Source organism: Prionailurus viverrinus, chromosome B1, assembly GCF_022837055.1.
Source record: "Prionailurus viverrinus isolate Anna chromosome B1, UM_Priviv_1.0, whole genome shotgun sequence".
NCBI classification, from domain to species: domain Eukaryota; kingdom Metazoa; phylum Chordata; class Mammalia; order Carnivora; family Felidae; genus Prionailurus; species Prionailurus viverrinus.
The window spans coordinates 162,968,866-162,979,089 of record NC_062564.1 but is presented as its reverse complement, the minus strand read 5'-3'; the positions used below and the strand labels follow the sequence as shown (position 1 = coordinate 162,979,089).

General features: G+C 54.1%; 1 protein-coding gene across 1 annotated transcript; it reads left to right on the top strand.

Moving 5' to 3' along the window:
- The first annotated feature begins 5,975 nt into the window (after positions 1–5,975).
- Positions 5,976–7,900, top strand: GSX2 (GS homeobox 2). The gene is made up of 2 exons (XM_047854888.1): positions 5,976–6,698; positions 7,383–7,900. The coding sequence occupies exons 1-2, from the start codon at positions 6,122–6,124 to the stop codon at positions 7,721–7,723; spliced, it is 918 nt and encodes a 305-aa protein (XP_047710844.1). The 5' UTR covers positions 5,976–6,121; the 3' UTR covers positions 7,724–7,900.
- Positions 7,901–10,224: the final 2,324 nt, after the last annotated feature.

Here is a 10,224-nt window from a genome sequence, read left to right as displayed (position 1 = left end):
TTGCTTCAATTATCCGGATAATTGTTCCCTACCTCAGGCCATTGTTACCGAAATGAAACAATATTCTATTGGATCCAGTCCTCGCCTTTTCAGGCGTGCTCCCCGCAGGGCCTAGCACACGCTGAGCACCGAGTAGGCGCTCAATAAATTTTATTCTGATGACAGAGGAGAGCTTTAAGGGTGGGGGAGGGATGTCCTGTTAGGCTTAAGGATTTGGGGGGGGGGCGAATGTCAATTATAAGGTGAGGCGGGGAGCAGAGGGGCTGTGTGGCAGGCCCTCGGTGTCACCAAAACTCTGTTCAGAGGGTACGGAGCCCGGGCCGCTCCCGAAATTCTGAGCCAGACACCTCACTCCTTTCCCACAAGCCTCTTCCCACCCCCTTCTCCGGGGGCCGAATTGAACTCTCGCGCCTGTGGCGAGCACAAAGGCGAACTGAGGTTTCTCAATGGCCCCTCCGCTCTGAATGCGCACTAGGCAGAAGCAAGACCACTTTTTGGCGGTGGGTGAACACGCGGCCCGCAGCCTGCCCTCTCCGCGCAACGCGCTGGCCGGGCGCTGCGTTAGAAATAACACCAGTCGCGCAGCTGAAGGCAGAGCCGGGCACCGGCCCCTCTTCACGCTGCCAGCGTAGGAATGTGGGGGCTGACTCCTAAGTGCCCTGCTTTCATCCCGACTCCAGGCTTTTCAAGAGAGGCTTAGATTCTCTGAGTGTGTATTTGCTAATTGCAGCCTCGGCTTTAATGAGATTCTTTGAACTCCCCCACCCCCCAGTCCGGTTTGTAGGTTACAGCCTTATCTGGGGACCCTCGTTTTCCACCCCAGCTACACGTCTGTGAACAATCGCCTCTCCGGCCCCTGAAAGGAGAGCGAGCGCCCCATTTCTGCTGAATGCACGTCTCAGTTCATCCAAGGCTGGCGGGCTTTTGATGGCCACAATGCGAGTTACGCCCAAAGAGTGTCTCTTTGGTCAGATCGACAACGCTTGGCTTCACGTTTGCAAGTTAAACGGGCAGAAACCCGGCTGAAACTCCCACGCCAGACGCCGGGGACGCTTCCCTCCGCCCAGTTCAGAGCAGCTCTGGGGACTGGGTCTGGGCAGGGGGAAGAAGGGAGGGAGCGGGAGTTGTCAGGGGGCGGCGCGGGAAAACAGTCCTGATTCTAAGCCGCCATCTAGAAGAAAGGGGGGGGGGGGGGACAGGGCCATTTTCTCTAGTATATCCCTCTTGTTTTTATTTTTATTTTTTTCAGTTTGCTTTGTCGGCAGCTTTACCCCAACAAACAAACAAAAAATGAGAGCGTTTTTCTGCTTGTCTTCACCTAGGTAGCTGCTTTCCTCCAGCCCCTGAAAATGTGACTCCTTCATAAAATCAAAATTTATGATTATTCAAATGTTGGGGACTGTGAAAAGAGAGGAAGAAAGAGAGAAAATTAATATTGCAGCTGTTCTTCTGATTAATGAGAGATAATTGCTCATGAAAAGTCACCCCTGTGGCATTTTGTTGTCTCCTGGATCTTTGTTCTTTTCCACTATTATTGAGGACTTTCTTGAAGACTAAGCGGTTCTTTTCAATTTTTGGGTATTCAGAAAGGGTTGCCTGGTTACAGAGAATGGGGAAATCTCGGGCTATATCGGGTAAGATGTGCCACAGACAGCAATATCACAATGCCACTCGGAGAAAAGGATGGATACAAGTTAACGATGCGCTTTCAATAAAACATTCATAGACTTGTTCACGCTTTGATAATGACCTCATTAAAGGGAGCTGGGGGCAAGTAAGTCCTGTCTCCTGTTTGTGTTCGGCTAACAAAACCCAGCTTTGAGATCATTCATCGCTTTGGAAACTAATATGAAATCAATGTAAGAGGAGCAAATAAATCCGAGGCCGGCCCCGCCGACTCCTGGGCTGTCCCGCCCTGCTCTCGGCCTCCGTTTGGGGCAGAAGAACCGTGTAGGCAAATGCTAAAACTGAGAGGAAAAAGGAGGACTGGGGATGGGGAGGGGGGTACTTTGGAGGGGGTGCAGAGGGAAAGACAATGTGGGAGTTACGGATGGAAAAACAGCTAAGCACATCAGTAGGTCAGAACTCTAGGGCCTGTGGAATAAGCAACGGCTAAGTCCACATTCTTTGCTTTTCCTGACTTTGCCCATGAAAGGAAATAGAAAGAGTGGGAAGCAAGAGGGGAATGTGAGGTCCAGGTCAGGTGTGACCCTGGATGGGGGAAGTACTGGAACACTTCTTGAAAGCTACAACCAAGAATTGAAATCTCAAGGTTGAGCTAGGAGGAAACTGCTCCTCCAGGCTCACGTTGGAGGATCCAGGGGCAAGAAGACAGCACCTCTAAACTGCTTTGATTTTTTTTTCTCATTTGAGGGTAGGGGTGGGGTACCCTGACTGGTGTGTGTTAGGGGGAGAGGAGGGGACAGTTTTGTTACCTTCATATCTGTGACATTGTCTTGCACTCAAGGAAGACAAAGCCATCCTCTGTCATCCCAGCAAAAGAGAGGAAATCAAAGGGTCCCCCCTCCCCTTAAAAGAACTAATTTTCTCCTTGAATTATGAAAGTAATGGCTTAGGTAACAGCCTGTACTCTGTACCCGACTGCTTAATACCGAATAAATCCTTCCACGTGGCTCCCCGAGTCGTGGCAATTAGAGCTCATTATAGGCTCATAAGAGCTCTCATTTCAGGGATTACTTAATGGACGATGAAATTTTATCGGACAGAATCACTGAGAAATAAAATTGCGTGGCAGCGGGGGCACGGTGGGGGCACACTGACGGGCTGCCCAGGGGTCCCCTTCTGCTTTGAGCAGGTTCGAGGTTCTGCTATCCTGGGGAAGGGTCTGGCTGGTAGCTGCTCAGGGCCATGGAGGGTAGGCTTCCTTTGGGAGTGGGGGTGGCAAGGCACAGTGGGGCCAACTTCTGAAGATAGGGCTAAAGAGAAAGAGGGAAACCGAGAGAGCCAAAGAGAATTAATGAGAAGAACCTGAGAACCTCCAATGTGCAACATGACCCCAAAAGACTTGCTTTTGGTGGGCTTAAGCAATGTATTTATTTTTCTGAGCAATTTACGTTAAAAATGTTTTTGGTTTTTTTTTGTTTTTTTTTTTAATTTTTTTTTCAAAGTTTTTTATTTATTTTTTGGGACAGAGAGAGACAGAGCATGAATGGGGGAGGGGCAGAGAGAGAGGGAGACACAGAATCGGAAACAGGCTCCAGGCTCCGAGCCATCAGCCCAGAGCCTGACGCGGGGCTCGAACTCACGGAGTGCGAGATCGTGACCTGGCTGAAGTCGGACGCTTAACCGACTGCGCCACCCAGGCGCCCCATAAAATGTTTTTAATTGCACTTAGTTAACATACAATGTTATGTTAGTTTCAGGTGGACAATACAGTGACTCAGCACTGCCATACACGGCCCTGTGTTCATCACGAAGGCTCAAGCAATTTCACCAGGTCCTCTTACAAGCAGGTTTCTCTGACATGGTCTGCTTTCAGCCCCAGTCTGGCCCCAAGCTACTGTACCCCTTACAGCCCTAAGTGACCCCCACTCCCCCCCCCAGCCTCTCACTTTTTGCAAAATTCCTTAGCACTCCAACTGGATGTTTCCATACTTATACAGAAGTTAAATTAGTTGTTCAAGCTTCATAATTAGGATTCTCTAAAGTAAAATTGGGCCTTCTAAAAGCACACATTCCAGCACATCAACATGGGGATTCTAGAGTGAGCATACCCAGAACCACTGGGAACACAGTGACCCAAACGGTAAGCCCAAAACAAACCTCAGATAACCTACTACCTAACCCAGAAGACGAAAAAGGAGAGGGAAAAGTTATTACTTTTCTTTGAGCACTCACAAAGTGAATAAATACATACATATAGGTATGTATTAGATAAATTTTTCAAAGTGTATGTATACATAGATGTGCACATACAAATATACATCCACACACTTGCAAAGTGAATGGGAAAATCATGTCACCTATTTGGACAATTTAGGCCTTTAAAAAACACCCAGCCATCAAACATCTCTTAGTGGTTGAGCTTCCAGGGTTCTCAGGGTTGGAATGATTTCGGGACTAGCTGCGTCCTCCCGACTGGAGCGAGGGCGGGTGGGCAGGCAGGCCGGGTTGAGGCTGAACGTCTGTGATGGCTGCATCGTCAAACCTTGTGGTACAAAAGTAGTTACAGCTGAGCTGCCCTGAGTTAAGCCCTGAGACTCCTTAATTGTTGTCACAAGATGTTGGATTAGCACATTTCTGGAATAGCTGTCTGTTTACACTCTGGAGACCCACCGTCCACTAACCGCTTTCTAATTGAATTCTAATCACATTCAAATAGCTCAATAACCAGCCTCAGCTGCAATTCATAAAACTTTAATTGCCATCCATAAATCCTGGGCTCCCCAGAGCGGGGCGTCCATACAACGCAATTACACTTCTCCGGCAGGCAAGAGAAACTGTCCCAGAGATGAAAAAGGGGAGAGAAGAGACAGAGGGCAGAGAGGTGGCCATGCCTCCAGCGGAGAAGCTGTTGCTCCCCTGGGATTTGGGCACTTGGTTCTCACAGGTGGAGGGAGTCCCGTCCCCAAGTTTCTTAACGCCAGTGTGAACTCAGGTCTGAAGTCTGCTGTTTGGGAAAAAGGATCAGACTCTATTGCTTGCTCCCTAACCCGACCAGATTTTCTCCAGCGGGGGTGGGGGTGGGGGGGAAGACCTCACCTTCCCCAAAGATCAACAGCCCCTAGCTTGACAGCCACCTTCTGTCACACAGCCCCTAATACACATCTTCCACTGAAGACGGTGCCCCCCAGATTTCCTTTACCAAGCCACTTCTCCCATCCTGAGGCAGGATTCCTCCCGTAGGTCAAATCCCTTCAGCCTCTCTCAGCTTTTAAAGGGGTGCAGCGTGGAGAGTGCTTGCTGGTTAGGCTGCCAGCCGCCCAAGGTCAGGCTGTGAAATGTAAAGGGGCAGGAAGTGGCGGGACCCAGAGCAAAGGCCTTCCCCAAGCCCTGCCCAGTCTCCAGGAGGGCTAGGGTTTGGGTCCTCTCTCCAAAATCATTGGGATGGAGTTTGCAGGGGTGTCCCGGGAAAGGCATCGGCTTGGAGAAAGGAGAGTGACGCTTCAACGCCTCTCTCCGCCACAGGACGTGCTGCCGATTACAAAGGAGCGCGAGGAAGTGTCGCTGATCCCAGCGGCCCCAGGGAAGCCCCAAGTGCAAAGGCATCTTGGAGCTTCTCAAGCATTCGAATGAAAAGCTCGGCAGCTTCTTAGCTGGGAGGCCTCACTGGTACGCCCCGGATCCGTCACGAACTAACCACCTGAATGACTGTGGCCAAGTCCAAATGCTGGGGGACTGTGTGTGTGTGTGTGTGTGTGTGTGTGTGTGTGTGTGAGTGCGCGCGCGCGCGCGTGTGTGTCCGTGGTGCAAACCGCGATCCCGGGCTGGGCTACTGCCAGTCCGCCGCCCACACGGTCGTGCTCCAAACTGCAGGCCTCACACTTTACCGCGCCTCAGCCTCGGCTGGTACAGAAGGGCAGGGAGCATTGGGCATCCCTATTACAAAGGCCTCAAGGTCCCCACCTGGGGCGCTTTTCGGCCGGGCGTGGGGAAGAGTTGGGCTGGGGCCCAGGCCAGGGAAAGGGGTAGAATGGGGGATGCAGCTCTGATTTCTCGAGAAAGCGTGGAGAAAGAGGGGGAGGAGGCCGGCGTCCCCGCGAAATTCACAAAACCTACACTTTGCAAAGTCCCCCCCCTCCCCCTCCCTCGAGTTCTTCCCTGCAGCGCGCCCGCCCCTCCTCGCCGCTTCTGTTGTGACTCGGGCAGCCTATCCCGAGGGTGGGGAGCTGCTGAGGAGCCTGAGCCGAGCGGTACTCTGCAGCATCACGTGCCGGGGTGGGGGCTATAAAATCCTGGAGCCGGGGCGCCGGGCGGGGGACGTGAGGACCAGCCCTCTCCAGGGACCCCTTTGTTCGCAGCCCAGACGCCGAACACCTCCGCGTCCCCAAGGGCTTGACCGCCTGCGTCCGCGCCGCACCCGGGGCAGAGCTCAGAACAGGAGAGGGGAGGGGGCGCCAGCGCCGGCCACCGGGCCCTCCAGCCACCCACCCCTCCCGACATGTCGCGCTCTTTCTATGTCGACTCGCTCATCATCAAGGACTCCTCGCGGCCCGCGCCCTCGCTGCCTGAGCCGCACCCCGGGCCAGATTTCTTCATCCCGCTGGGCATGCCATCCCCGCTGGTGATGTCTGTGTCGGGGCCCGGCTGCCCGTCCCGCAAGAGCGGCGCGTTCTGCGTTTGCCCACTCTGCGTCACTTCGCACCTGCACTCCTCTCGTGGGCCGGCGGGCCCCGGCGGCGGGGGCGCCGGGGCGGGGGGCGCAGGGGCCGGGAGTGGTGGGGGAGCGCCGGGGGGCGCCGGGACCCTGCCCCTGCTCAAGAGTCAGTTCTCTTCGGGTCCTGGGGACGCGCAGTTTTGCCCGCGCGTGAGCCACGCGCACCATCATCACCACCCGCCGCAGCACCACCATCACCACCATCAGCCCCAGCAGCCAGGCTCGGCCGCCGCTGCCGCAGCCGCGGCGGCCGCGGCGGCGGCCGCGGCGGCCTTGGGGCACCCTCAGCACCACGCACCTGTCTGTGCCGCCACCACCTACAACGTAGGGGACCCGCGGAGATTCCACTGCCTCACCATGGGTAGGGAGGGGTCTCTGGGCACCTGCGCGCCGCGCCTTCGCGGCTCCCGGGAGCAAACTTTCCGCCTCCAGGGGAGGAAGTGGCAGACGGGGGGGCGGGGTGGGGTGGGAGGAGGGGCTTTTCGTGTAGCTGTGGAGACGTCCCCAGAAGTTCCACGAAAGTGGAAGTTAGCTTCGAACCTCTCCAAGCAGCCTGGTGCTTTCACGCCCGCTACCTGGTGTCCGAGTCTTGCACAGTATCGGGGCCTTTGGGACTTCGCACTCGAGGGCTGAGAAAGCGAAGGCTAACTGCGTGAGGGTTGGGGGTGGGTATGTTGGAACTCCGGTGTGGCAGTCCGTCGTCGAGGCTAGCTGAAGCGTTTCGATGCTCTGGGCTAAGCCTGCTTGCCTCTCTGCTGGGCTTGAAGGGAGACGACCGCACAGCGCAAGCCCCGACCCCTCCTTTAAGCCTCTGACTTTACATCTCGCACAGCAAAGGCCTTCCTTCACTTGCTTTGGGCGTCTCTGTCCTTCCGTGCTGAGTAACGAAGTGCCGTGGAATGGGAAGGGGTGAGGGATGGATACAGGTGTTTGGTTGAGCTCCGCGGGAGGGTCCTTGAGAGGCGTCCCTCCCAAGGGATGGCGCGTGGGGTGGGAACACGTCATCCGAGAATGACCTCTCTGCCCTCTCTTGGCCGGTCTGCAGGAGGCTCGGACGCCAGCCAGGTACCCAATGGCAAGAGGATGAGGACGGCGTTCACCAGCACGCAGCTCCTGGAGCTGGAGCGGGAATTCTCCTCCAACATGTACCTGTCTCGACTCCGGAGGATCGAAATCGCGACCTACCTGAACCTGTCGGAGAAACAGGTGAAAATCTGGTTTCAGAACCGCCGGGTGAAGCATAAGAAGGAAGGGAAGGGCACACAGAGGAACAGTCACGCGGGCTGCAAGTGTGTCGGCAGCCAGGCGCACTACCCGCGCTCGGAGGATGAGGACTCCCTGTCGCCGGCCTCGGCCAATGATGACAAGGAGATTTCTCCCTTGTGAGGGAGAGATGCCTCCGCCGCACCACACGCTCCTGGCAGCCTCCACGCCACCAACGCGCCTGGCACGCAGGGCGCCAGATCCTCAGCCGCTGCGTGGTCCCATTTGGAGAAGGAGGGAGCTGAGTACTGGCCGAGCGGAGTAGTCTGGCCTGACCCTTCGCATCTCCTCCTTGACCTATACGTTTGAAGCTCCACTCGAAGTTATAGATCGTTTTTTTTTTTTAATGTAAATAATCTAGATTCAACTCAGTCTTGTCATATAACAGAGCGGGGGGGGGCGGGGAAAACCAGGGTTGATTCAAGTTTAACACTGTGTGGGGCTTTTTGAAAGCGCATGTCCTTTCCCCTTCCCTACAGTCTTACAGAACCTAAGAAGAACACCGGGTTTCTTGATTATTTTCTTTTGTTGTTGTTGTTGTTGTTTTAGTGAAAGCATATGAATTTCAAATAACTTAGAAAATTAAATGCTGTAGGTCTCGCTTTCTGAAAATTTGCGTGGGGAGAGATTGGAATTCAAGTTGCTGGAAGTCCCTTTGTATGTGAATAGTTTTATATAAAATTTATATTTATATTTATTTAAATAAATGAAACAAAATCAAGGTTTTAAACTTGTGGTGCTTGCTCTCACCATCTTTCCCCATCTTCCTCTCACCTGTATCTTGAAAAAAACATGGACGGGGCGGAAAACGTGTCTGAGCATTTAGAGGAAAGTGTTGACCAAAACCTGGTAATGTAGGTCTTTGGTTGAGGGAGTTTGTGGTACACCATCAGGCATGATTTTCACCTACCAAGTAGTAACTCCCCATCCTCAAAACAGCTAAGCCATTCACAGTGGCTAGGACAGGTCACTCCGTTTAAAGTGACACTGACAATTAATGACGGACAAACCTTTTGATTTAACAGGGAAAGATTCTTTCTGTGGCAGTTCCCCTCTCCCTGCCTTTCCCCCTCCATCGCTCTCAGTACTAAAACCCGAGTCATGTGAAGGAATTTGAATAGTCAGAACAGTTTTAGAAAGAGCAGCAATCCATCATCAGGGTGGAAGCACACACAAGGAAACTTACAAATGATGCTGCAAGTGACTAGAAACCTTACTTCCTGGCTGTTCCAGTAGCTACGAAATTAGCTGGTTTCCACGGTGCCAAGGAAACAAACAGGCAGGCACAGGGAATTATTCTTCCCAAAGGTTTATATTCTCACTTTTCCAAAATAGCTCAGAGGTGCTTTGGACTCTTGCAGCGTTTTTTTGGTCTCCCTAACTTTAGCCTAAATCTGTTCCCTTATAGTCCCTCTCTTCCTCATAGTCTTGCAGAGTTAATTTCTGCAAACCTGGTCCTGGAGATTTACTCTAGCTCTGCCTTTAGCAGGGCCACCTGGCTCTCTGCTCAGTGCAGCCAGGACCTGTCATCCAAGGGAGAGAAGTGAAGCTGGAAATGTGGAAACTAGATCTCATTCCCTGCAAGCTGAGCCCACTAACATCCATTAGCGTTATTATTATATAATTATTTTCTGGAAAGATGCCACCCAAGAGGTTCAAGCCATAGGAACTGTTTACAACACACATTTCTTTAGGTCTGATTTACTTTAGGTATGTAGGAACTGACACCTCACCAGGTGGGATGGGGCTCTAAAACTGAGGTCTGAAAGCTAGTTTGGGAAAAGGGGGAAAGGAGGGAGGATGTGATCATGGTCTTTCTTTCTTTCTCCCCACCCCCCACCCCCCACGTGCCTCTCTCTCTCTCTCTCTCTCTCTCTCTCTCTCACACACACACACACACACACACACACACACACACACTCACGGAAGGCTCAGGAGAAGGAAAGCCCCCCTCCCAACTTCCGAGGCCCGCCGTGGTCAGCTCCCATTCGGGTACCGGCTGGGGCAGGAGGGAGGGAGGAGGGATCGCACAGCGTCGGACTGAATAGGGAGCGGCCGAGGCTTTGTGCAGAGACCTGGGCCTGGTCCTGCGCAGCGGTCACAGGCATCCAGCTCTCTCCTGCCCGGGCTTGGGAGGCTCAGCCTTCGGGTCTCTCTGTCACGCGCGGAGCACCGGGCCGGTCACGCCGGCCCACTGCCTTTCCTGAAGATCCCGTCTCCCTCTTTCCCAATCAACAGTCCTCTCTCTGCACGAGTCCAGGGGTGGGAGGAAAGGGGTTTCGAGGCGAGAACCGGCATTTACGGAGAATTCTTTTCTCGGGAAAGAACAGGAAGGACAAAGCGCCCCTGCGGCAGCTCTCTGAGCTCCTGCTCAAAGCGAAGCCTCAGCGGGGAGGTCGGCACACACCTCCGTCCCCCTCCCACCCACTTCGGGCTCTGCCCCCGAGCCGTCCCGTGCTCAGGCCTGGCCCTTCCCAAGTTCTAGCCGAGGACGAACCCGAGCCTCTGCGCCTCGCCTGGCTTCACCCCAGGCCCTGCGCCGGGAGCGCGGAGCCACGCACCTGCCACACCCGTGCAGCGCGGCGCGCCCAGCTCCACCGCCCTGGGAGGGACACGCGGCGCCA